The 26,136-nt window shown below is 41.1% G+C and overlaps 2 protein-coding genes across 3 annotated transcripts; both read left to right on the forward strand.

Moving 5' to 3' along the window:
- The first annotated feature begins 537 nt into the window (after window positions 1–537).
- Window positions 538–25,784, forward strand: ALG14 (ALG14 UDP-N-acetylglucosaminyltransferase subunit). Of its 2 annotated transcripts, none has more exons than XM_039485995.1 (4): window positions 538–813; window positions 5,057–5,208; window positions 11,299–11,421; window positions 25,360–25,784. In XM_039485995.1, the coding sequence occupies exons 1-4, from the start codon at window positions 678–680 to the stop codon at window positions 25,588–25,590; spliced, it is 642 nt and encodes a 213-aa protein (XP_039341929.1). In that variant the 5' UTR covers window positions 538–677; the 3' UTR covers window positions 25,591–25,784. The 2 variants fall into 2 exon arrangements, with proteins under 2 accessions (XP_039341929.1, XP_039341930.1); XM_039485996.1 differs by lacking the exon at window positions 538–813 and adding an exon at window positions 951–1,231.
- Window positions 22,430–22,887, forward strand: LOC120370792 (10 kDa heat shock protein, mitochondrial). The gene has a single exon (XM_039485998.1). The coding sequence runs from the start codon at window positions 22,454–22,456 to the stop codon at window positions 22,760–22,762; it is 309 nt and encodes a 102-aa protein (XP_039341932.1). The 5' UTR covers window positions 22,430–22,453; the 3' UTR covers window positions 22,763–22,887.
- Window positions 25,785–26,136: the final 352 nt, after the last annotated feature.

Here is a 26,136-nt window from a genome sequence, read left to right on the forward strand (position 1 = left end):
TTTTATAGGGACAGTCCCGATATATGGGGCTTTTTCTTATGTAGGCTATTACCCCCCACTCCCTGTCCCGATTTTTCACACTGGTCAGCCTAGTCAGACAGCAAATGTGAAAAATCGGGACAGGGGGTGGAGGGTAATAGGAAAAGACCCAAAAATCGGGACTGTCCCTATAAAACCAGGACATCTGATCACCCTATATTGGACCCAGTGTTCAGTGAATACCGGCTGCTCCCATCTCTGATGGTCCCATTTGCTCACATACATCCGTCACCCACTGACTCCTTGTCAGCTTTTCACCCGCCCTCAACAACGGCGGCGCTGCAAGGCCCCCGGCGCCCCACACCGAACCCTGGGCTCTAGCTTCAGCTTCCTACTAGTTCACTGCGTGGGAGCCCGGCGCCCGCTTCCCCAGGGCGCGCTGGAGCCCGAGGGGAGGGCGGCGACCCTGCGCGTTGCAGGGGTCAGGCGCGGGAGGGCAGCGGAGACACTCCCTGGGGCGCGCGCGGAAGGACCTGCGTTGACTTTCCGCGGGGGCGGGGAGAAATGAGTTGCTCGCTCGCCACGTAACGAAGCGCATACACAGAAGCGAGTACGTTTGAGCTGCTACGGCCTCCGTAGTTTTCGCGACGTGTCTTCCTCGTTCTGTGGACTTCCGTGTCCGCTCCTGTCGGGTTTGTATGGACGCCCTCCCGGCCGCGCTGGGCGCCGCTGCCCTGCTGCTGCTGCTGCTCCTCACTGCGCGGCTTCTCCTAGCGAGGCGGAACAGCAGCCCGCGGACAGCTCCCCTCAGCCTCCTGGTGGTGGCCGGCTCCGGTGAGTAGAGATGGGCCCGATCCCTGTCCGGCCGGCAGAGGGCAGCACTGCGCACCGGCAGACTCCCCCGGGAGCGGCGCATGCTGGGAAGTGTAGTCCTGTAGGTGGCTGCTCGGCGGCGGGTAGGCTGGTGCATGCTGGGAAGCGGGCTCGAGCCTTGCACGGCGGCGCGGCTTGGCGCTGTAGTGTCCCCACCACAGCCCTGTCCTGAAATGGAGAGGGGCCGCGGGGCCGCCTCGGCGGGAGGGTTACAGGGAAGCAAGAGGCAGCTAAGGGAGGGCGGCGGAAAGTGGAGGTAGGCGAGTGAGGTCCGAGGGACAATATGCGGAAACTCGTGGGGGCTTTAACAGAGATCCCAGGGGGATGCTCATTGCTCGGAGATGCCCAGAGACTCATGGGGTCCTGCTTCGGCAACCAGGTGGGCTAAAGAGCAAAACGCACCTGGGCTGGGGGAGGGAGGGCGCTACACCCCACACTGCGGAGAGTAATGCTATTACTGCGGTGTTTTATGTTTCTGCTGTAATATGCAAGATCACTTCATCCACCACTAGGTGACAGAGCAGTATTATATTATGTTAAGAGTGTAACCTTTCCATTGCTAGGATTGCAAAATCAAGCTCCAGTACTCATGGGGTCCTTTGCATGCTACCATCGTATACTTAATTATTAATAATATTGACATGTATCCCCCGCTGGGATGGAGTTCTGTGGCTGTAATACAGCTTGGCAACACCACACATAGCTGTATGGACAGCACGTGAATTATAGGATGTGGAGGGAAATTACATTAAATATGTCTTTTAAGATCTTGCTATGCTTTCAAGGGTTACGTCTACACTACAGGATTATTCCAATTTTACATAAACCGCTTTAGTAAAACAGATTATATAAAATCGAGTGCACGTGGCCACACTAAGCACATTAATTCGGTGGTGTGCGTCCACGGTCCGAGGCTAGCGTCGATTTCTAGAACGTTGCACTGTGGGTAGCTATTCCATAGCTATCCCATAGTTCCCGCAGTCTCCCCCGCCTCTTGGAATTCTGGGTTGAGATCCCAGTGCCTGATGGGGCAAAAATCATTGTCGCGGGTGGTTCTGGGTAAATGTCGTCAGTCACTCCTTCCTTTGGGAAAGCAATGGCAGACAATCATTTCGCGCCTTTTTTCCCTGGATTGCCCTGGCAGATGCCAAAGCATGGCAACCATGGAGCGTGTTTTGCCTTTTGTCACTGTCACCGTATGTGTACTAGATGCCGCTGACAGAGGCGATTCAGCAGCGCTACACAGCAGCATTCATTTGCTTTTGCATGATAGCAGAGATGGTTATCAGCCGTTCTGTACCATCTGCTTCCATTGTAAATTGACAATGAGATGATGGTTACCAGTCCTTCTGTACTGTACTCTCTGCTGCTATCATAGGTGCCCCTGGCTGAGGTCGGCCGGGGGCGCAAAAGACAAAAATGTGAATGACTCCCCAAGTCAATCCCTCCTTTATGGTATCTAAAAATAGAATCAGTCCTGCCTAGAGTATGGGGCAAGTGTACTAGAGAACCAGTGTATCAGAGAACCAGAAAGCACAGCTGCTCTGTGTCAGATCCCACAGAAATGATGAGCTGCATGCCATTCACAGGGGGTGCCCCTGCAACAACCCCACCTGTTGCTTCCCTCCTCCCCCAACCTTCCTGGGCTACCGTTGCAGTGTCCCCCTATTTGTGTGATGAAGTAATAAAGAATGCAGGAATAAGAAACAGTGACTTGTTAGTGAGATAAAATGAGGGGAAGGCAGCCTCCAGCTACTATGATAGTCCAGACAGGACATTAAGCAGTGTGGGGGAGAGGAGCCCAGCATCCCGCTGCTATGATAGTCCAGGCAGAACAGAATCTTTTCTTTACACATGAAGGGTGGGGGCTGATGGAGCTCAGCCCCCTGTTGCTATGATGGTACAGAACGGCTGGTAACTATCTTCATCTACTGGGAAGTAGTAGCACTCATGGGCTGATGATGAGGACGGATACCAGTCCTTCTGTACTGCACCATCTGCCACAAGGCTGATGATGACAATGGATATCAGTCATATTGTACCATCAGCCACCAAGGAGTGGGGGCGAGGATGCTACAGTTCACTGCCGCAGCATTGCGTCTACCAGCAGCATTCAGTACACATAGGGTGACATTTAAAAGAGTCAAGAGACTATTTTTTTCCCTTTTCCTTCTGGGGGTGTGGGGGGGTGTAAATTGACGAGCTATGCCCTGAACCACCCCGGACAATATGTTTGACCCTACAGGCATTGGGAGCTCAGCCAAGAATGCAAATGCTTTTTGGAGACTGCAGGAACTGTGGGACAGCTGGAGTCCTCAGTCCCCACTCCCTCCCTCCCTCCATGAGCGTCCATTTGATTCTTTGGCTTTCCGTTACGCTTGTCACGCAGCAGTGTGCTGAGTCCCTGCTGTGGCCTCTGGAGATTTTTTAAAAATGCTTTGGAATTTCATCTTCTATAACGGAGCTCTGATAGAACAGATTTGTCTGCCCATACAGCGATCACATCCGTACGGTCCATGCTGGAGCTCTTTTTGGATTTGGGACTGCATCGCCACCCGTGCTGATCGGAGCTCCACGCTGGGCAAACAGGAAATGATATTCAAAAGTTCGCGGGGCTTTTCCTGTCTACCTGGCCACTGCATCCGAGTTCAGATTGCTGTCCAGAGCGGTCACAGTGGTGCACTGTGTGATACCGCCCAGAGGCCAATACCGTCAATTTGCGGCCACACTAACCCTAATCCGATATGGTAATACCGATATTAGCGCTACTCCTCTCGTTGGGGAGGAGTACAGAAACCGGTTTAAAGAGCCCTTTATATCGATATAATGGGCCTCTTAGTGTGGACGGGTGCCGCGTTAAATCGGTTTAACGCTCCTAAAATCGGTTTAAACGTGTAGTGTAGACCAGGCCAAGGAAACAAACACTAGCTGTGTCACTTATTCTTAAGGCACAGAAAACTAAGTGTGAAAGACACCCTCTACAAGGAAATGTGAGGTTAAGAACAGAGGGAGTGGGCCTCTTCTGGAATGACAACAGAAGAGTATATGATACAATACACACAAATCTAAAGAGAAGAATTAAGAATGTGGTAGCATCTTTCACTCGTTTTTAAGCTTCTTCTACAAGCCACCTGCAGGGCATACTTGGGATTTCTACTTTTTTTTTTTCTTAAACTTCATTTTTGCACTCTTAAAGAAAAATACATTATATCTGCTATGTGAAAATCACATCAAACCCAGTTAAGGATTAAGGTGATTTAAAATAAATAAATAAACCACACTGACAAAGATACGATTGAGTTTGAACCTGGAAGCCCCAAAGAATAAAAATGAGAGGTACCTACATTTTAAGACTGGCCCACCAAAATTTTGGTACCCAAAGTTGTCATGTTATTAATGTATAAATGAGGTTACATATATAGAGTTCCATGAGGTTCTATTAACAGTCAAATTTACTATTTCAGGGATATGACAGTCCTCCAAGTGTTATAGTTGTCTTACCTTGACACACAGGACCAAACTTTGTTTTAACCATATTATTAAAATCACTTTACAGCCCAGTGAAGATCAGGTGCTAGATTAGTTACACTGGTAGAAGCTAGTGAAAAGCAGGTGGCAGGGCAGAGTTGGAGTGATACAAGGATATTTGTAATCACAGTATCCCACGTTGCTTCCAGATGGCCAGCATAGACCCAAAAGTGTTGGTGCTGGCTAGTAAGGGGATCGTGACCAGGAATGGCTTGCATATAATGATAACATGTCCAAGGCTTTAAGTCTGACCATAGGATATAGTTAAGACAGGTGTCAAACCCCATCCTCTTTGCAAATTGCAAGTGTGCTGTAAACAGGTAAAGATTCAACTGTGCTATAACCAGAACAGTTGTATATGCCACAAATACAGCTAAGACAGAACATTGGAAAACAAAGACTCTACAGTATGTCCTCTGTATGGGCCTGGTCCATCTCCCATTTAAAATCAGTGAGTCTTTCAATTGACTTCAGTGAGAGTTGAATGGGCTCCATATTACTTTAACCATCACAAACAGCCCCTAATTAAATTCCCAGCTCTCAGAGGAGGGTGAGTGATGCTAATATTAACAATGTCTCTCAAAGGAATAAGTGACCCCCAGCAGCATGTTTTCAAATGGCAGCTGCTAAATATTTCATATACTAACTAGCTCCGATGGTTTTTCTCCCCCCCCAGGAGGACACACAACAGAAATCCTGAGGTTACTCAGCAGTTTGTCCCAGTCATACTCTCCTCGACATTACATTTTTGCAGATTCAGATAAGATGAGTGAAGATAAAATACGTAATTTTGAACAAAAAAGAGCTGAAACTTTCTCCAATTCCCAGGTAAGTTAAATACATAGTCATAAGAAAGCTTGATCATTTGTACATGATATAGTACAGTAGACCCTCAGAGTTATGAACACCAAAGTTACAAACTGACTGGTCAACCACATACCTCATTTGGAACGGGAAATACGCAGTCAGGCAGCAGCAGAAACCAAAAAAAAGCAAATACAGTATGATAGTGTGTTAAATGTAAACTACAAAAAAAATAAAGGGAAAGTAGCAACTGCCAGTGTGTTTGTATCATTACAATAGGAGCCTCCAAATGTAAGTGAAAAATGTTTTTCATAAGTCTGTGGTGAACCTAAATGAGAATAATTTAGCATCTTGTTTCATTGGCATATTTTGCTGGGAATTTATATTAAAGATTAAGTGAAGAGTCATTCTGTCTTAGCAATTGCCTTTTCCCTTCTACTTATTTAATGCAGAAGTGAGGTGGAAGAAAGTTTTTCCTTCTTTAGAACAAAATACAGTGTCTAGATGATAATGTACAGTGGGATGAAGAGAAGATTTTTGGAGTAAACTTTATGTTTAAAGTCCCTCTCGTGGCCACTCAACTGATAAAATAGTTGGATAATTAGCATTCTTAATACAAATAGTTTTGGAATCTTGATATTATGCAGCATTTTGCTAGGGTGTTTTTAGCCAAACACTGTAAGCGTTCCCCTGTTGGGGGAGGGGTCAATCTTCGCCCTCTGGGCGCCTGGGGACCAGGCCGCCTCACTACACACGAGTAGTACAGTCTATGAACCTACAAAGCCCAAGCCCTGGCTCAGGGCGGGGCAACAAACACAGGTACAGGGCTCAGACCCTCATGCAGGGCTGAGCAAGCGGTTCAAGTCTAAAGGCCTCCTCAGGCCAGGGAGAAGGGGATGTCTGCCACCCCTGGAAGGGTGGCGGGGGGGGGACGTAGGCCTTCCCACTCCACTGCGTCCCAGCCCGGGGCCATAGCAGCAGCAGAAACTCGCTGCTGTCAGTGGGGATCCAGGCCGCTTCACAATGACATCGGTTCTGGCGGTGCTGCAGCCAGACTGGGGTCGGCTGCCCCCGGGCTACTTCCACCTTCCCCCTCCTCAAGTACCTGAGTCGTCATGGTTTCGGCAGAGGGTTCAACCACCATCGGCTCCTCAGGGTAAGTGTGCTCGGGTGGGCTCAGCGGGTCCTCAGGGTTGGCAGCCACCGTCAGGCTCGGCCAGTCCTCCTCCGGGTAGCGGGAGCGGGGCAGGCTCGGCCAGTCCTCCTCCGGGTAGCGGGAGCGGGGGAGGCTGGGTCAGCCGCTGCCTTCTGCGGCCTCCCCAGTGGGAGCTCGGTCGTGGACGTCCGGCCTTGCTGACGGCTGGGGCCTTACTGAGCCTGGAGGGCCCGCCTTTGTACTTCCGGGCCGGTGCTTGACCCTTTGTGGGGCAGGCCCAGAGCCCCGTAGCTCCGCCCAGTCCGGCCTCTGGCTGGGCTCCTCGTCCTCCGGGGCGCCTGGGGACCAGGCCGCCTCCCTACAAACACGTAAGTAAAATAAATATAGTTGTTCTCTAAACAAGTTTGGTAGTTTTGTTGGTTTGTTTGTTTGGTTTTTTTTGGGGGGGGGGGGAGGTTGAGTCGTCCCTGTCTACCCACCTTCCCCTCCCCCCCCAAACACACACAATTATTATTCTGTTTTCCTTAAAGGTTGAAAGTAGGAAGAACCCATTTGTGAGGGTCTGAGGCTGACCTTTTGGTAACAGATGTTTTTTCCTTTGGAAAAAGAGTCAACTCTTCTGAGAAATGTAGGTTGCCCACTCTATAAATATATTCAATGTGGAGAGATGGTAGAAAGACCACCCTTATCTGCAGCATAGATGACTCACCTTCAGCCAGCTGAGGAGCACACCTGCACAGAGTATGGTTTCAGCCTATCACTTGTTCCAGCATGTGGAGAGGGGGCAGGAAAAGCTTGAGGGATTTAACATGTTCTCTTTTGAGTGTACACAGATTAAATCTCTCCTGCTCCTTTGCATACAATTGGAAACAGTGAGTTGTATCTTGCAGAGCTTCCCGCTCATTCTTCTGTCAAGGGGGTCATTTTTCCTCTTCCCAAGGAAGGCTGGGAATTGAATCACTGTCACAGGGTGTATCTGCCCTATAGTACACCCTTCCAGCTGAGTGGTACTGTAGATGTTTCCTGCCTCATTTCCTCATGCCTTCAATAAAGGTCACCAAGGCTTTATATAGGGAACAAAGACCAAATAAAAATATAAACAAGCTGTGACGGTATCTCCCATAAGGCTCTATGGAAATATTCTTAGAATGTGTTTTATGCTACATATGCCATGTAACATATCCCGTAAAGGTTATGATCTACTGAATGTATTAATCCTATTTGCATGCATGTATCATTTTTGTATTCGACATTATGAATGTTGGCTGGCTTGATTTCTAAATAACCTTAGTAGAGCATTTGGTCAGTTCCTGGTGAAGGGAATGTTGAAATTAAGGACCTAATCAAGAAACACTTAAAGGACAATGGATCTTGGAATGCTCCAATCCACATAAGAAGTCTACTTGAGGACATTCAAGGTAGCATGTAAACAATGGATGCTACCTGTAAAAACTGAGTCATGCATGGACATGTGACTTGCCCAGGTGACTCCTAAACTCCATCTTGGAGCTGGACTTTGCATAGGAGTGAGGAGAGGGTCTCCACCCACAAGAGAAAGTCTATTTAAACCCCTGGGAGACCCCTCCATTTTGTCTTCAGCTGGCCAAAGAGAGAGCATCTCCACCCCTCAGGATACTTGGAAGAAATTGGAACAAAGGGTAGTGACTGCAAGGGGTGTGAGTGATTGCTGGACCCAAGCTAAAAGGAGATTAGTCTGTAAAAAGGAGTATTCTGGAACTGTCTTCAGTTTGATTAGACATAGATTTGCACATTTTATTTTATTTTGCTTGGTAACTTACTTTGTTCTGTCTGTTACTACTTGGAACCACTTAAATCCTACTTTCTGTATTTAATAAAATCACTTTTTACTTATTAATTAACTCAAGGGTATGTATTAATACCCAGGGGAGCAAACAACTGTGCATCTCTCTCTATCGATGTTATAGAGGGCAAACAATTTAAGCTTTATACAGGGTAAAACAGATTTATTTGGGTTTAGACCCCATTGGGAGTTGGGCATCTGAGTGTTAAAGACAGGAACACTTCTGTTAGCTGCGTTCAGGTAAACCTGCAGCTTTGGGGCAAGTAATTCAGTCCCTAGGTCTGTGTTGGAGCAGACAGGAGTGTCTGGCTCAGCAAGACAGGGTGCTGGAGTCCTGAGCTGGCAGGGAAAGCAGGGGTAGAAGTAGTCTTGGCACATCAGGTGGCAGCTCCCAGGAGGGTTTCTGTGATCCAACCCATCACACAAGCTTTCACCCCTGTCTTAGTTTTTGTTCCCACCTAGTTTTACCATTCCTTTCCAGCAGTGTTCTTTCAGCTCAGGTCCCTTTCCTTGGCAAGAATCCTTCTGCACAGATCTGTCAGCTGCAAGTCTTCTCTGGGACAGCATGTAGTTTCTGACAGGCTTGGCTTCCTTCCATCATTTAGAAATTCCCTGTTCCTCAGAGCACACCTTCCCAGACCCCTCATCTGGTGAGCTTCTCCTCTCATCAGGAACTTCCTGTCTGTAGAATCCACCTCAGCTGAGCCTTGGTAACCCTTTATCAGGCTCACTAGCTAATCAGCTGACAACCAGCCAGGGCATTTAATTACTTCCAGGTGGGTTTGAGTTGGCTAGTTCTTCCTTACAGGAGTGTGGCTCAAATAGGCTAGTCCCCGACTCTTTTTAAAGGGCAGGCCCCCATGACAGTCACCATATCAGTTTACATGGATTGAATAGAAATAAAACAGCAGTAATCAACAGGTTCTTACAGAAAATCTCCTTAGTCATTAAATAAACAAGTTATTTTGCACAAAAGCAAACAACCAAAATCCCTTCCCCAGTATCTAATTTCTTTGGAAGGATTACAGCGTGTTCAGTTAAACACACTATAATGGGCCATGGCAATGGCAAGCTTTCACTACCTCTCCTTACATGCTTCGGCAAAATAATAAAAAAGTTACTAGATAATAAAGGGCTACAGAATTGATGTTTAAACTTACAGTTCTCTAGTCTCATCTGTTGTTGAACTTCCACTTTCGACAATTTGATGTCTGACCAACAATGAAAAAGGTCTCTATGGGCAGAAAAAGCAATTATAAATAAACACAACCTTATAAAATCATATCGGAGATGAAAAAGACCAGTTGGTCCATATCTGGTATATGAGCATGATATGTTGACTTCCATTAAAAGATGTATCAGATTTAAGTGCTTACTGTTAGCCTTTGTATCATAGTAGAGATGGAACAAGTTACTGCAAGAATTAAATTTCTTAAAAAAAAAAAATAGGTCGGGGCTGGTGGAAATCATAAGTTTAAAACTTTCTTAGTTAACTATGTGTAGATAAGCTTTCTACGGTTTTTCTTAAGGAATGTCGTTTCTGAAAAGCATTCCATACAGCCGTTGTGTCAAGTTCCCTCATACGCTATGGTAACTGTCATTTATTTATATGACACTGTGCAGTTCAGTGCTTTCAGCACAAGCCTCCCTTCTAGACAATTCCATGTCAAGATTTAATACAGTCTATAGTTGTTAAACAGAATGTTTTCACAAAATGTCATAACACAGATGACTCAAAATAACAGTACTTAAAGAAAAAAGTTTGTGACAATAATGCAAGTTTGTATTTAAAATGTGTAGCCACATTAGAAAGTCTATTGGAATAATGATATATTCTGTCACTTCTGCTGCTTTTTAACCATTCTTTCCAACCCTCTGTACAACTTCTCTTTATCTTTAGTTTACTTTTTTTTTTTTTAAGTAACTGTCTTAAAACTTTGGTCTCTCCTAACTTCAAACCACCACTCATCAGGGAAACATGATTTTAGCTAAGACTGGTGTATTTAGAATGAGTGGAGACTTTATGGTTTTGGTGATCAGATTAGGAACGTTTTACTTCCAGGTCATCAGTTGGAATTCTGCCAAGTTGATGGTGACTGAGACTCATTAGCATTTGATGACTGTTTGGTGGCCTTCATGAAATGAGTTAGCAGCTTCTGGCCAGTTCTTAGGAAATAGTTGCCCACCTCACTAAAACTGCTATCACACATGGCACGTTTGTTTGGAGTTTCACTGGAGGTCAACTTTTCAGTGTGCATAGACACTGACTTTTGACCCATTTGTGTGTTCTAGAATTGTTTCCATCAGGTCCAAAAGCCTACTAGCAAGGATGTGTGGAATCTTAGTACTGTTATTCATGTGCTGTCTGTTTGGGGGAGGAATACATTTCAAATTCTGCGATTCGGTATCTTTCTTGATTATTGAATGTTCTCTCCCCCCCTCCCTTGAATTTACTAGTTTCTAAAGAAATTGACAATATGACTTTTTCTCAATTATTAATTTCTTTATTCAAACACTTTTCCTGTCAGTTTTGTTGCTGACCCATTCATTTAAAGGATAGGAATATCATTTATTTAATAAAAAATTTTTGAAATCATGATTAAAACAGCAGAGTATGCCGGCCACTGACGCATTAGATTCTCTTCTTGCTTACCTCAGTTTTTACACTACTATAACTCCACTCCCAGTTTACACTTGCAAAAGTCAGAAAATTGTATCTGATGAGTATAAACATAATAATATCTTAACAATTCTTTGTGTTGTCCACTAGGTGGGGCACTAAGTTAACATACTGCAGATGAGGTTGCTCCTTATGTGTATTTTAATTGAGCTAGAAGTGTTTTAAAGTAATGTGGGATGGGACGGGGGAGCAGAGTTCTGGTATTGTAGTTCTGGTATTCTGGTATACAAGACACATTGTTTTTTTTACAACACCCCAAAGTGTACTATTCACTTTATACAACAAAGGTTCTTGACCAAAGGGTTTGCACTCCAGATTTTAGAAATAACAAGTGCATGTAATAAGGAAACATACAAAATGAAGGACAAACGTTTTTATAGTAACATAGATATATATGCGGTCACATATTCTGCAGAAGGAATGTAATTTAATTCAGTTTATCCTACTCTCTTCCAGTTTACCCTTAATCGTATTCCCAGATGTCGGGAGGTGTGCCAGTCTTGGAGCTCTTCAGTACTGACAACACTGTACTCCATACTTTACTCCTTTCCTTTGACTTTCAGACTAAAGCCAGATTTGGTATGTAAAACAAACCTTGTTAATGGTGAAATGCTAATCTGTTCTAAAAGGGAGTAGCTGTTTGGGTTATCAAACCATTAATGAATATACAATGTGTGTACACTTAGGCTTATGGTCCTTACTTGAGTAAAACTCCCATTAAGAAAGGACCTCAGGATCAGGCTATAATGGTATGCTAGAACAAAATCCATGCTCCTCCTTACCAATCCAAAATTCTGTGTTTCTACTTAACAGTAAACTAAATTCTTAAACAGATGAAGCTGTGCAGTGCTTTCACTCTCTGCTATTAAAGATGCCTATGATATCATCTACAGAGGCAACAGAATTTTGAACTGATGTCAGGGAAGGTAGTTCTCTGTAGCAGGATATCTGAGTAATACCCTGACTATGCTTAATAGAGAACCTTTGGCATTATAGTAAGTAGTGCAGTTGTCAAATATGACTGTGTGGCTTCACAGTCAGGAACTGCATGTTGGAAAGGACACCCTGTGGATTTCTTAGTAGCCACTAAAAAGAAGGGAAGTGTTTAAATTTTATCCTGGAATATCTACAGTTGGTCTCCGTGGCTGGGGCCCTGTAAAATATCTGTAGTCCCATGGCTGTGGAAGATAATAATTATTGACTTTAGCCTGAAATGTGGCTAAATTACTTACTGAGTGATGTATGGCAAAGAATATTTTATGAAATTTGCCAAATTTAATTGACATACTGTATGTAATGTTATATATTTTAAAGTAAAGTGAATCTTTGTAATTGGCACTTTCAGGTGTCAAGTAAATGATTGTCCCAGTTAAGTTTCTTAGCAGTATATCATGCATATTCACTTTAATGAATTACTTAGTGTACTAAGCACCTAAGAATATATTAAAGTTTAAATCTCTTGTCATCCAAATTAGAATAGGGATGCATCAGGGGAAAAACATAGGGTTGCACATTAGAAATCTAGGATACCAATGTATCCCTTTAGGTTTGCAAGGTAACTTGGTAACAAGGTCTTTGTAAGGTAACTCCCTTCTCTTCATGTGTCAGTATATTTATCCCTGCATCTGTAATTTTCACTCCATGCATATGAAGAAGTGGGGGGTTTTACCCATGAAAGCTTATGCCCAAATAAATCTGTTAGTCTTTAAGGTGCTACCAAACTCCTCCTTGTTTTTGTGGATACAGACTAAAACAGCTACCCCTCTGATACCTTAAGTTTTCAAGTAACTTAGCAAACTTTATTGAAGCTCATTGCATTCCCTCCATCACGCTGGTAGAAGCGGACACAGTCAAGGTAGCAGGTGCTTGTTGATGGTTATCTCTGCAAGGAGTAGGAATGCAGTAGCACAAGCTACCTGCAATCCCTGTTCTTTAGCCTTGAGAGTGGGTGTGGCCCATCTAGGCAGGGCAGGTTCAGACCAAACAGTACTTCACTTGAGCAGTACATGTCAATAGGGTTCTGACTAAATTTTAAAACTGCCCTGTTTCTGTATTTCTCTCTTTGGCACAGAGCCTTGGGGCACTTACTGGCCAATCTAGCTTCAGGTGTCCATTTACATGGACTTTTCAACTACATGTCAGTTTATTAAATTTTAGAGTCACTGAAATTAATTACTTAGCCTGTTCCCTGGCAATGATCTCATTTAAGCAGATATGCCACTTACCAAAATGTAAATTAGATGTAACCTATTGTAGTAGTTTTTTTCATTTGTCCTCAAATATGTAAATTCATGCTATTTAAAGCCAACATATTTCTGTTACTATCACCCAGTGCATTTTAATAAATCATAAACATTCAAAATTTTGTTGTTCTTCCATTTATGACTATATTTAGTAAAGATGCACCCACCACAAAAAATTAAATTGGAACCTAACTTTCCCAAAGTTAGTGTGCTTGGATTCAGGGTTTTGGTTCTGACCCATCTCTAATATAATCTTCAGTTATCTAGTATAGTAATTCTAAATAGCATCAAGATTAACTACATATGCAGTACACTGCAACAAGATAGTTTCTGTAAATCAGTGGTTCTCAACCTCTCCAGACTACTGTACCCCTTTCAGGAGTCTGATTTGTCTTTTGTACACCCAAGTTTCACCACTTAAAAACTACTTGCTTACAATATCAGAATAAAAATACAAAAGTGTCACAGCACACATTTCTTAGAAATTGCTTACTTTCTCATTTTTACCATATAATTATCAAATAAAACAATTGGAATATAAATATTGTATGTATATTTCAGTTATATAGAGCAGTATAAACAAGACATTTTCTGTCTATATGAAATTTTAGGTTGAACTGACTTCTAGTGCTTTTCATGTATCAGATTCTTTGGGTTGGAAGGGACCTCAGGAGGTCATCTAGTCCAACCCCCTGCTCAAAGCAGGACCAATCCCCAACTAAATCCCTAAATGGCCCCCTCAAGGATTGAACTCACAACCCAATGTTCAAACCACTGAGCTGTCCTCTTCCCCCCCTTATGAAACTAGGCAAATATCTAGATGGGTTAATATATACCCCTTGGAAGACCTCTGCATATCCATAGGGGTACATGTATCCCTGGTTGAGAACCACTACTGTAAATGATCTGTTTATGGGCCTGATCCTGGTCTCATTGGCTTAATTGGTGCAGAGAAGTTTGTGCACAGCAAACTTCACACACAGTTTAAATAAAACAGAAGATCAAGGAGAAGTCATTGTGGAGCCCCCTGCTATACCCTCCACACATTACCTTTTCTTTGCTTTTCTTTTTTAATTAAAGCGCCTTTTATCCAAATTAAATGGACAGCCTGTAGGAGATCAGAGTAATGAGTGCATTAGGAAATTGCCTTGCTACAGTAGTGGTTTCATTTAATGAGTATCAATTTTATTGAGTTATCATTATGAGTGAAATTGACTGGAAAATCTAACTGAGCAGCTTAATATGCTACCAAAGGAGCCGACATGGAAAGTCATATGAGAAGAACACTGAAGTAACTAACTGTTATATAATTCAATTGATCCTTTGTTTATAAGAGGAACTTAAAATGACTGTGACATTTGCAGAATTGTCAGAACTTATGTTAAAATTGCTAATCTATTGATAGTTCAGTACTCATGTAATGCTTTTGACATTATAAAAAAAAAAGTCTGTCTTGATAAAATGAATAATAGTTTAAAGAAAGACTACATCTTTGCCAAGGTCCATAAGCCCTTTGCACTGAAATCTTCCACACTTTTATTTATTAAGAAAATTTAAGAACATTGTAAATTTGTAAATGTCATAGATCCGTGATCACTTCAAAATACGTGAGAATAAAAGTCAGAGTGCTCGTAAAGATTATAGAATAGTTACAAGGGCAAAAATAGAGACCCAAATGCCTTTTTTGCCAATAAAAAGATTCTAGATGTGTAGTACGTGAAACAATTGCTTATATTTAACTTTCCTTTGGTGAAAGTGTGGTTAGTGGACCGCAGCTCCCTACATTCTTGGCAGAATATCATGTTCCTTAGTTTATAAGACTTAGGAGTGGGGAAAATGAATACTAGAATTGAGTTGACAGTATTTGTGTAAGATTTCTGATATAAAAATCAGCACCCAAATATTACTTTGCTTAGTGTTCCTAAATTTATCAGATCAAGTCAAGAACTAAGTATTTGTAACACTGGAAGCTATAGAGACTCTAGGTTTTATAAGTGTAGGCAAATATTTTTCTGCTGTACTTTTTCTTGGGAAAGAGAAGGAGTTTGGAATACTTCTAAATCATTTATATATAGGAATGACTTATCCCACAAATCCTTGTGCACCTAAAACCCCTGACTTCAGTGGATGTTTTTAGGAGCATGAGAAATGCAAAATCTGGCCTTCATGAAGTGAAACATGTCCTGGGCATCAGAAAGCCCCAAATGCAGCAGAACTGATGCAGTTCCACTCTTCAGTAGGTGGAGGACAAGGGGAGTCCTGCAGTGAACTCCCTGTGTACCACAAAGGCAAGCTTTGCAGTGGGTAGACTTACGATGACATAACTAGTGGGTCCATGGACCAAAAAAAAAAAAAAAGGGTATAAGGGAAGCAGCAGACTCAGCTGCACTGGTGTTACGTGCCTTGTTGTGAGGAGATAACGTCTCCTTTCATACCTTGCCTTGGGGCTCATGGCAAAGCCCTTTAGCTTGTGCTTTGTGTTAGGGAGCAGAGTTCAGCAACCTATCCTGAAGTCTTTAGGAGTTGAGTATGCTGAACAACTCTCAGGAGGCACTCAGTACCTTTCCAGCTCAGGTGCTTGGTTTAAAAAAAAAAAAAAAAAAAAGGCATTTTTGGTAGATTAGATCTAATCCTTTTCAGACAGATTCTGTGGCTAAGATTTTCAAAAGTGACTAGTGATTTTTGTTGTCAAACTTGAGACATCTTAGAGGGGCCTGATTTTTAGAGCTCAGTGCTCATCACTTTTTGAAAATTACATCCCTTTAAAGCAATGGTTCTTAAGCTGGGGTGCATGCACCCCTAGGGGGTGCGAGATGTGCCAGATTTTTTTTAGAGGGTAAATCATCAAAAACACAAATTAAGCACAGGCATGTGAGTACAACTACTTTGTTTCATCAAACCCATGTATTAACATTATACATTTTTTAACGATTACTGTAATATACAAACAAAAAATATATCTAGGTTTAAAGAACTGACCTACTTCAATGATTTTTGATAAGAGGTGTGAGAACATATTTTGAGAACCAAAGGGGTGCAGGCTGCAGTAAAGGTTAAGAACCACTGCTTTAAAGTGTTGTATCAACCAAAATCACAAGTCACTTCTCAAAATCTTGACCTATATTTTTATATCCAAGTACAATACCTTAGAAATAATTAAGCATTGTAAAATGCCCAGTTCTTAAGCTAGTTAAGTTCACCATAACAAATGTAGATAAATGCTCACACAATGAAACTGTATGAAAGGAGACCTTTATTTCACTTAGCTAAGATTTTCCATTCTCTGTACCATGTTCAAAATGTCTTAAGTTCACAGCACTTGAGCAAGTTGCTATGATGGACAATAAGTTATTGTTCCTTTATATCATGATTCTCATTAGATCTTTGTGGTAAGCCTTTCCTATTTTTCACTTTTTGAACAAGTGCACTGTGTGTGATGCTGCTAGTAAGGGGAATCTGGTAACTTGTTTTGTGTGCCAAAGCATCCCCCCCAATAGTTTGTCTGGTACTGTACTGTTTTTATATTATGTCTCATCTACTATTATCCTTTTTTTAGATAAAACACTTAACATGTACAAGAGAAACCAAAGTAGGAAAAGGAAAAAGGTCGGCTGTGTAAGTTGCACAGTATAAAAAAGGAAGGAAAGTTTAGCCACACAAAATTAAGACTAAGTTCTCTCCCAGGATTTACTAAAACATGGGGGAGTCTTCTGTTCTTTTTTTTTTTTTTTTTTAATACTTTACACATATATAGACCTTTTCATCTTCAAAGCACTGGGGAGCAGTGGGGGCAGAAAACCTAACTGGCTTCAAGACTGAGCTTGATAAGTTTATGGAAGGGATGGTATGATGGGACTGCCTACAATGTCATGTGGTCCATTAGCAGCTGCCAGTAGCAAAAATCCCCAATGCCCAGAGATGAGACACTGGATGGAGAGGGCTCTTGAGTTATCTGGGAAAGAATTCTCTGTAGTATCTGCCTGTTGGGTGTTGCCCACATGCTCAGGGTCTAACTGATCACCATATATGGGGTTGGGAAGGAATTTCCCCCCAGGTCAGATTGACAGAGACTGATGGGTTTTTTTGCCTTCCTCTGCAGCATGGGGCACAGGTCACTTGCAAGTTTAAACTAGTGTAAATGGTGAATTCTCTTTAACTTGAAGTCTTTAAACCATGATTTGAGGATGTCAGTAACTCAACCAGAGCTTAGGGGTCTATTACAGGAGTGAGTGGGTGAGGTTCTGTAGCCTGAACTGTGCAGGAGGGCAGACTAAATGATCATGATGGTCCCTTCTGACCTTAAAGTCTTTGAGTCACTTTACCATTGTTGACCAATTCTTGCAACAACATTACCAATGACATAACTCAGGTCTCCAGAAGGAGACAATGTTGGGGTTAAGGTTAGAGTTCCTGGCTCCCGGTCCTATGGTCAGCCTCTAGATTTAACTTCTTTCTAGGTTTAAATCTATCTCACTCATCCTCTACCTCATGAAAATAATTAGTGGTTTACTTTTCCTCACATCACATAGTTTTTATATGTAGCATATCAATTGCTATCTTATGAGCATGTTTATGTGCATATAACAAAAGTCACATGTAATTACCTCAAAAATAACTTTTTCAAAGTTTCTCATCCATACTAATGAAAGCCACATTGAGAATTGTGGTTTTTAAAGTTCAATTGTAGGGTCGTTGTCAAGCAAGTATACGTATATACAGTTTTTAGGTTTTATTATCCTTTTTTCTCTTTGGAATAGGAAGCTAGGGAGCAGTCCAATACGATAATGGTTTACTTTGAGGGAAGACAGGCCCTCATCCTCTAAACTAGGTCTACAAACTGATCTAGAATGTCCTGGGATTTCTAAGCAGGAGATCGTTCACATACAGGCTCAGCTAAGATGCCATTCAGAACCTTGGGGGCATGCTGAAGGATGACTTAGAGAACGTGACAAAGAAGAGCCATGTCCCTGTCTGCACTTAAGATTGCCACTAAAAATCAGCATTCGAGCAACTGGTGTCTTATAGCAGACCACACTTACCAGCAAATAATAATTGAGATTGTTGAATTCCTGGAGCACTCTAATTAACCTCTGCAATCTTTCTGCCATTTATGAATCATCCTTCTGATGATAATATGACTGGATCCGCACACAGTGTTTTGAATGCAGTTTCATTTGTGCCATAATGTCTTCTGATCCATATTCATTTTCTCCATGTATGTATTACGGAATTTTGTTTGTTTACTGTTATTTCCACTACATGCTTTATGAAAGGTTTACTTTTTCCCACCATAGTCAAAAGTACTTCCTAATGCTATTTTTTGTAAGCTCCACATATTGTAATTTGCTGTTACATATTATAAAACTTTTTATTTAAGTATTTTTATACAGCTCCCAACAGTACAGCATATGGGTGCCTCATTAGTTAAAAACATGCAGTTAAAATAAACTGAACACAATAATACTGCACACAAATGGCAGACTGCAGCTGCTTTAGGACAGTGGCTGCCTTCTCTGGTGGATATCTGTCTTTTGAAAATTAATTCCAGAGTCTAGCTAGCCAGTTGCACCTTACAGTGGGCCCTAAAGGCCACTAAACTATGGCTCTGGTGATCTGTTTAAAGTAGTGAGTTCCATAAGTGAATGTGAAAGCCCTCCACTGAAAAATGCTGTGGGCTAAGAGGTTTGATCACTTTCAGTCATTCTAGTTTCTTGATCTCATTGAGGATCCTGGTTTATTTTGGTATTTCTCTTCTTTTTCTCTGTGGAAACTGTTTTTTTTTTGGCATTTCTTACCAGTCCTCCTTTGAGAATACTGAGACAAACAACTAAACACTTTTAAAGTAGTCTCTGTTAGTCTATGACAAATTAGTAATATTTTTAAAGGCACTATTTTTTTCTTGCTGACTTCTTGTTCCTTTTGTACTTGTAACTTTTCTTACTATTTCTTAAATGCAGACACAACGGCTCTTTAAAAAAAATAACGGGATTTTGCCTTTTTTGATTCTTTATTATGTATAAAAAGAGGATATCCAGGATTTTCTCCCCTTTCATTTTTTATTCCCTTCCTTCCCTCGTCCTGTGCTTGTTTTTTACCTTTAGAATATCAGGAATGTCAATTTGGGACTTTCCTAGCATTTCTGGAGGCCGATGGGAGGATCTCAGAAGTTTGTGAGCTTTCACACTTTAACTGAAGTGGCTGTGGTGTTAAAGATTCAGCAAATACTTTGTCTCCCCCACCGCCACCCCAGGACATCAATTTACTATTGAACTGTATCAACAAAATCAAGGAGTTTTTAAATAGTCTAACAAAGTCAGTTTTTTGCACAGATTCTCAGCTTTCATTCTCTTGGCTCTTCAGAGATAGTCTGGGTTTTTGTTCAGTAATTCTACAGTTTTCCAATCTAAATAGTCCCTATAGAAATTTCTAATATAAAAACCAAAACACAGCAGATTTAAAACAAAAACAAAAACAAAAAAACCTTTCTGGCCTCCATTGTTAATTATAATGAAGCGAAAGACCCAGGCCTATTATTTTTCCCTTTTCAGGTTACCTTTAAACTCTTGTTAAATTGTCCTTTTATTTTTTATTTTCCAGTGATAAGGTTTCACTGCAGATGAGTGATGTCATGTCAAAATTAGCATTAAAACAAAGAACCAATTGACAGGCATTTTTCATTTATAATAAAATGATAGAGCATGACATTGCTTTATCCATCCATGAGGATACTGTTTATCCATCCATGGATACTGTTTCTCAAGGTTAAAGAGTATTTCCTCTTGATCTCCTGCTATTTTGTTGCACTGGCATGATGTAATGTGTTGTGATAGTTATGTATTTTACGGTATTTAATAAGCAGTGATCAAATACTGAATTTATAGAAGTGAATATCTGACTTGTTATTAAGATTTAACTCTTTCAGCCTAGCCTTTTTTATAATAATCACTATAACATTAAAACTATATTAGGTACTTTACAGACAAATTTGAAGACAAAGGGTAAAATTTTTGTAAGCGCCTCAGTCCCATTTTCAAAAGTGACTTAGGAATACAAGTCTTATTGACTTTCAGTGACCGTTCAGTTCTTAGGGTTAGATTTTTTTAAAAAGATATTTAGGCACCTGTACACTGAGTTAGCTTTGTATCACCCTGGTGGCACAAAGAAGTCTGGAATCTTTGGGTGACACAGAGCCACTATAGCACTCTGCCACCTCACTCCTGTCCTGGTTAATTGTGCAAGCAATGAATTGGGAAAAGGAGGCACGGCCAATGCTTTCTTAGGCCTGGCTTATCCCCAGTTGCTATAACATCCCTTAGGGTCCATTATCAGTTAGCATAAATGGGAAAAGCCTGACGCCTACCCTAAGCCAGTTTTAAAAATGGGCTGCAGGGGAGATCCTGGCACTTACAGTCCAGTGAGTTTAGGCTCAGTACTGGGCAGATTGGTTGAAACAATAGTAAAGAACAGAATTGTTAGACACTTAGACACGATTTGTTGGGGAAGACGCAACACGACTTTTGTAAAGGGAAATCCTGCCTCACCAATCTATTAGAATTCTCTGAAGGAGTCAACAGGCCATGGAAAAGAGTGATCCAATCAATATAATGTACTTGGATTTTCAGAAAGCCTTTGACAAGGTACCAAAGGCTCTTAAGGAAATTAAGAAGCTATGGGATAAAAGGGGAGGTATTACCTCACCACCTTGTCTCTCTAATATCCTGGAACCAACATGCTAAAAACGCCACTGCAAATGAATGAAATTATTCAAAATCGTTAACTCCTTGCATTCTGCTTTGGACTTACAGAGGGATCTCTCAAAACTAGGTGAGCGGGCAACAAAATGGCAAATGAAATTCAGTGTTAAGTGCAAAGAAATGCACTGTGTGGTGTGGGGGGAGAATCCCAGCTAGACAGATAGATATACACACACACACAATGATGGGTTCTAAATTATCTGTTACCACCCAAAAAAGAGCTCTTGGAGTCTCAGGGGATAGTTTTCTGAAAACTTCTGCTTAATGCACAGCAGTAGTCAAAAAGGCTACCTGTATGTTAGGAACTGTTAGGAAAAGGATAGAAAATATAATGCCACTACATAAATCCGTAGTGTGCCCACACCTTTAATATTGTGTCTAGTTCTGATTGCTCCCTCTCAAAAGAATATAGTGGAAGTGGAAAAAGTTTGAAGAAGAGCAACAAAGGTGATCAAGGGTATGGAGTGGCATCCATTTGAAGAGATACTAAAAAAATTAGGGCTGTTTAGTTTAGAAAAGAGATGACTAAGGGTGGGATACGATAGAGGTCTATAAAATCATGAATGGCGTGGGAAAAGGTATTACTTACATTTTCATGCAATACAAAAAATGAGTCTCGATGAAATTAACAGGCAGCGGGTTTAATATAAACAAGAGGAAGTACTTTTTCACACAGTGCACAACTAATCTGGGGCACTCATTGCCATGAGATGTAATGGCGAAAAGTATAACTGGGTTCAAAAAAGAACAGGATATTAGCCAAGATGGTCAGGGATGCAACCCTGAGCTTGGGGCAATCCTAAACGTCTGACTACCAGAAGCAGGGAGTGGAAGGAAGATGGGTGGATCACTCCATAATTGCCATGTTCTGTACACTTCCCCTGAAGCTGTGTTGGTGACAGGATACTGTGCAAGATGGACCATGGTCTGACCCAGTATAGCAGCTTTTATGTTCTTATGCCAGGAGTTAGTCAAGCAACTAGACAGCCTCAGAGCTGAGTGCACAGTTGTCTTCAATTCACCTTTGTACACTGCCTCCAAGTTATGATGAGTGTTTCCCTGCCATGGAGCAGACTCTATCCCAGAATACAGAAAAGCAATGAATTTCTCTGATGTTGTCAGGCTCACAAAGAGCAAACTCTGTGGAATTTTCTAACAGAAATAAGAGACCAGTAGCTATTGACAGGCCTTATGCAAAACAATCTTGCAATAATTTTTCAAATTTCTACTAAGGTTGTAGGGACTTTGTTGTCCTTCTTTTGATTACTGAATTTTATGAACATCAGAAGTGCTGAAATATGTAATTAAAGGTATAAATTAGAAAAATAAACTAAATATAATAACTCGCAAGTTCTCTGCTTTTGTTGGTTTTTGTTTTAGCCCTTTGTCTGACATTTAATCCTTGTATGGTTGTGAGCTGTTTTCTGTGTTTTAGTTAGTAAATGTCATTCATTCTAATACATTGTTGCATTCACTTACACTAAAGCAGCTTTCATTTGCAGTGGCTGCCATGTGTCAGAGTTCACTCTGCACTAGTGGGCGGGGGGGGGGGAAGACTACAGGTGCAGCTTGATGCCTTTCAACAGGGCGGTGAGCGGAGGGACTTGGTGCGCCATGGCAGGGAAAGCATTTAGGAAGTTTCTTCCCCTGTTTGACCGTGTTCTGGTTGAAAGATGTGCGGCTGAGACTGTAACCAAAGGAGGCATCATGCTTCCGGAAAAATCTCAAGGAAAAGTGCTACAAGCAACAGTAGTGGCAGTTGGATCGGGATCCAAAGGAAAGAGTGGAGAGATTCAGCCAGTTAGTGTCAAAGTTGGTGAGAAGATTCTGCTACCAGAATATGGCGGTACTAAAGTAGTACTGGAAGACAAGGAGTATTACTTATTTAGAGATGGTGACATTCTTGGAAAGTATGTGGACTAAATTTCTCAAATGGCTGCAGTATCATGAAGTTGTCCATTCCACTAAAGTGCTGAAATCTTTTTCCATCATGTAAATAATTTCCTGTTCTTTATTTTATAATAAACAGATAACCAGTCTCTCTGAAATAACTCCTACAGTCCCATTGTAGTGATCCAAACACTTCAAAATAAAAGAATGTGTACAGTCAAAAAAAAAAACCAGCCATAGAAAATGTCTAAAAACAGGTAAAAGCAGTATTAAGCCGAAGTGATCTTGGACTGTTTCACTGCTGTCCTTAGAATTCTGAATAGCAGAGATGAAATTTACCAGATTATGCTCCTGCTGCGATGCTGTGGGCTAGTCTACATGGCAACACTAACGCAGCCTGTGTAGTCACGACAGAATGCTGGGAGACAGCTCTCCCAGCGCTCTAAAAAAAACCCACTTCCATGAGAGGTATAGCTACCAGTGCGGGGGCACTGTTTACACTGGTGCTTTACAGCGCTGAAACTTGCTGCACTTTGGGGGGGTGTTTTTTTCATATCCGTGCGTGAGAAAGTTACAGCGCTGTAAAGTGCCAGTGTAGACAAGCCCTGTGTCTGCGTGCAGACGTAGGGAGAGAGTATCAGTTTACACTTAATTCACATTTGGAAGATTTTCTTTATAACCATTCGGGGGTAGAACTTTTTTTTAAATGAAAGCTTAAATTCTGTAGAAATTATACTTCAGCATTCATTCTCAACAGTTTGGAGAGTGGATTTTCAATCCCTGGCAAAAGTACTTGATATCTAGCGCAGCAGCAGCTTTGAAAGTACAGCATATTATTTTGATTTAAAAAAATCAGATGTGCAGAATTGTTCTCAACTGAATCTCATCTTAACCAGATACGGGCTGATATGAAAAGAATTGCAGTTTAATTTTATTATACAAATACATTGAATTTTGTTACTGCTGACATGTAACAAAAACATTTCATGGTGAATTGGGGCACTGCATAATACTCAGTACTTCTGACTTATTATTTCAAAGATTTACAGAGTATAAAAAGTGTTACCCATTAAACTGTCTTTCCCCACTGTAAATAAAGTTTAATGAAACTCAAATGTGAATAATTAATTTCTGTAAGAACCACACTAAAAAGTGACATTCATTTATTTTGCATATAAGCTTGATGGCTGTTGATTCCCACGAGAAAATGTTGTCCTAAACTGTGTCATCCAAAGACTGCCAGATGTCTATCAAACTTACTATATGTAAGTTTCTACCCAAAACAGTCTTTTAGAGTTGGAGAGCTGGGAAAACAAAATGTAAGTGCCTATTTCACACAAACTTTAAGGGTCTGATCCTGAGAGTGCGGAATTAATGGGAGTTGCATGTGTTTTTTAATTAGTTTTGCTGACTGGAACAGGGGATGGGGAGTCAAGACTCCCAGGTTCCGTGTTCCTGGCTATGGGACAGCTGTTTGATCTTAGCCAAGTCACTTTTGGCCAAAATTTTCACACCTGAGTGCCTAAAGTTTGGCACCTATATTGATATTTAGGTGCCAAACTTTAAGTACTTAAATAAAAGTGGCCTGTTCCTAAGATGTACTGAGCACCCATAGGTGTGAGAAATGCAGGACTGAGTCTATAACACAGATTATGTGACCCTATTATCTAAAATTATTCCTATTTTATATTACATCCCAGGGAAATAAAGCTTTTTAGCCATAATAAAACACAGTGTCTCCATTATTTACCAAACAATCTGCAACTGTTCCAAATGTGTTGATAACAGTCTCATTGAGTTTAGTAACCCTGACTCCCACCCCTGGAATCAGGCTACTTTTACTTAGGAAACTAAATGTGGGTTAGATGCCTAAAGGCATCCTAGTTTGAAAATGTTGGCTTTAACTTCCCTGTTCCTCATTTTACCGATCTGTAAAATAGAAATAATCTTTACTTCACTAGAGTAATTAATGTTTGTAAGGCACTGAAATCCTCTAATGACAAGTGCAAAGCATTATTATTAATTATATGCATGTAGCTACAAAAGAGCATAATGGTAACAAGTTTTGGTAAAAACTCCCAAGTGCTTACTAGAAAACCCCCAATAATTCAGCAGATCAGCTAAAAAGCCTTGATAAAAGCCCCAATTCAGCAAAACATTTAAGCATGTACTAAGTGTTTTGCTGACTCAAGGCCAAAATTCAGGAGGTTTGTAACTGTATTGCCAGTTTTAAGAAATCCTAATTAAACTCTTCAGGCTTTATTGTGCCCTAAGCCCATGCATGGAACGAACTCGTGTTGTCATCAATGAAAGCTCTGCCTGAGGCCAGTATTTGACCCCTATGGTTTGCTAGTAGTGTTCCTGAAAGCTATTGAATTTTGACCCCTATGCAAAAAAGCCCCTTCTAGGAAAGAAGCAACACCTCCCACCTCACCACATTTGACATTTAAAATATGTTTTTTGGCAGCTGTTTGTTTTGTTGTAAACCCTATGGAAATTTGCCTTTGCTTTTTGTTTAGTTTTAATAAGTCCTTTTTATAAACATTGATTATGGAAATATATAAGGTCTCTATACAGTATAAGAAAATCTGATATTTGACTTTTGTTCTAAAATATTTTGTTTCTTTTAGATATTATGCAATGGACCAGGAACATGTGTTCCTGTCTGTATATCTGCCCTTCTTCTTGAAATACTGGCACTAAAGAAAGTTATCATTGTGTATGTAGAGAGCATCTGCCGAGTGGAAACTTTATCCCTGTCTGGAAAAATTCTTTACTACTTTTCGGATTACTTCATTGTTCAGTGGCCTGCTCTGAAGGAAAAATATCCCAAGTCTATATATCTTGGTCGAATAGTGTGACAACAAAAGGCTAACTTTATGTATAAAGAATTCACATTTCTGTAGGTAGCTCCTCTTTATAGTTAAAGGATTATATTTATTTTTTCCACAGGTTCTTGATTTGAAATTTACTGGTTGTTGCAAACCAAATGTATAAGTCAAACAGCTAAGACTTGAAAGCAGACTGCAATAAAGTTACATTAAGAAAAAAAACCCGTATTTCTGCATACACATTTATTGCCATCATGTGGATTTATTCACCAGCTTCCCTTCACACTTGTAAGGGAATAGCATTGAATCTTCTCAGTGCCTGGTTTCACCTAATTGTCTTGTGACATAAACAGGAAGATTTGTCTACAAATAAATATGAGAGTTTGTCTGAATTGTAACATTTCCTATAAAGGAAACTTTTTGTAGTATTCTAAAGGGTAAGAAACATGGTCTTGTTCTAATACAACAGACTGTTTCCTGTATGCAAGCAGCAAAGTCCCTAGTGAATCTTTGGCATATAAAGAAAACGGTTATATTAAGTTGGCTTCATTACAATTAGCACTCTACAGTCTTCCA

Source organism: Mauremys reevesii, linkage group 8 (assembly GCF_016161935.1).
Source record: "Mauremys reevesii isolate NIE-2019 linkage group 8, ASM1616193v1, whole genome shotgun sequence".
Classification (NCBI taxonomy): Eukaryota; Metazoa; Chordata; order Testudines; family Geoemydidae; genus Mauremys; species Mauremys reevesii.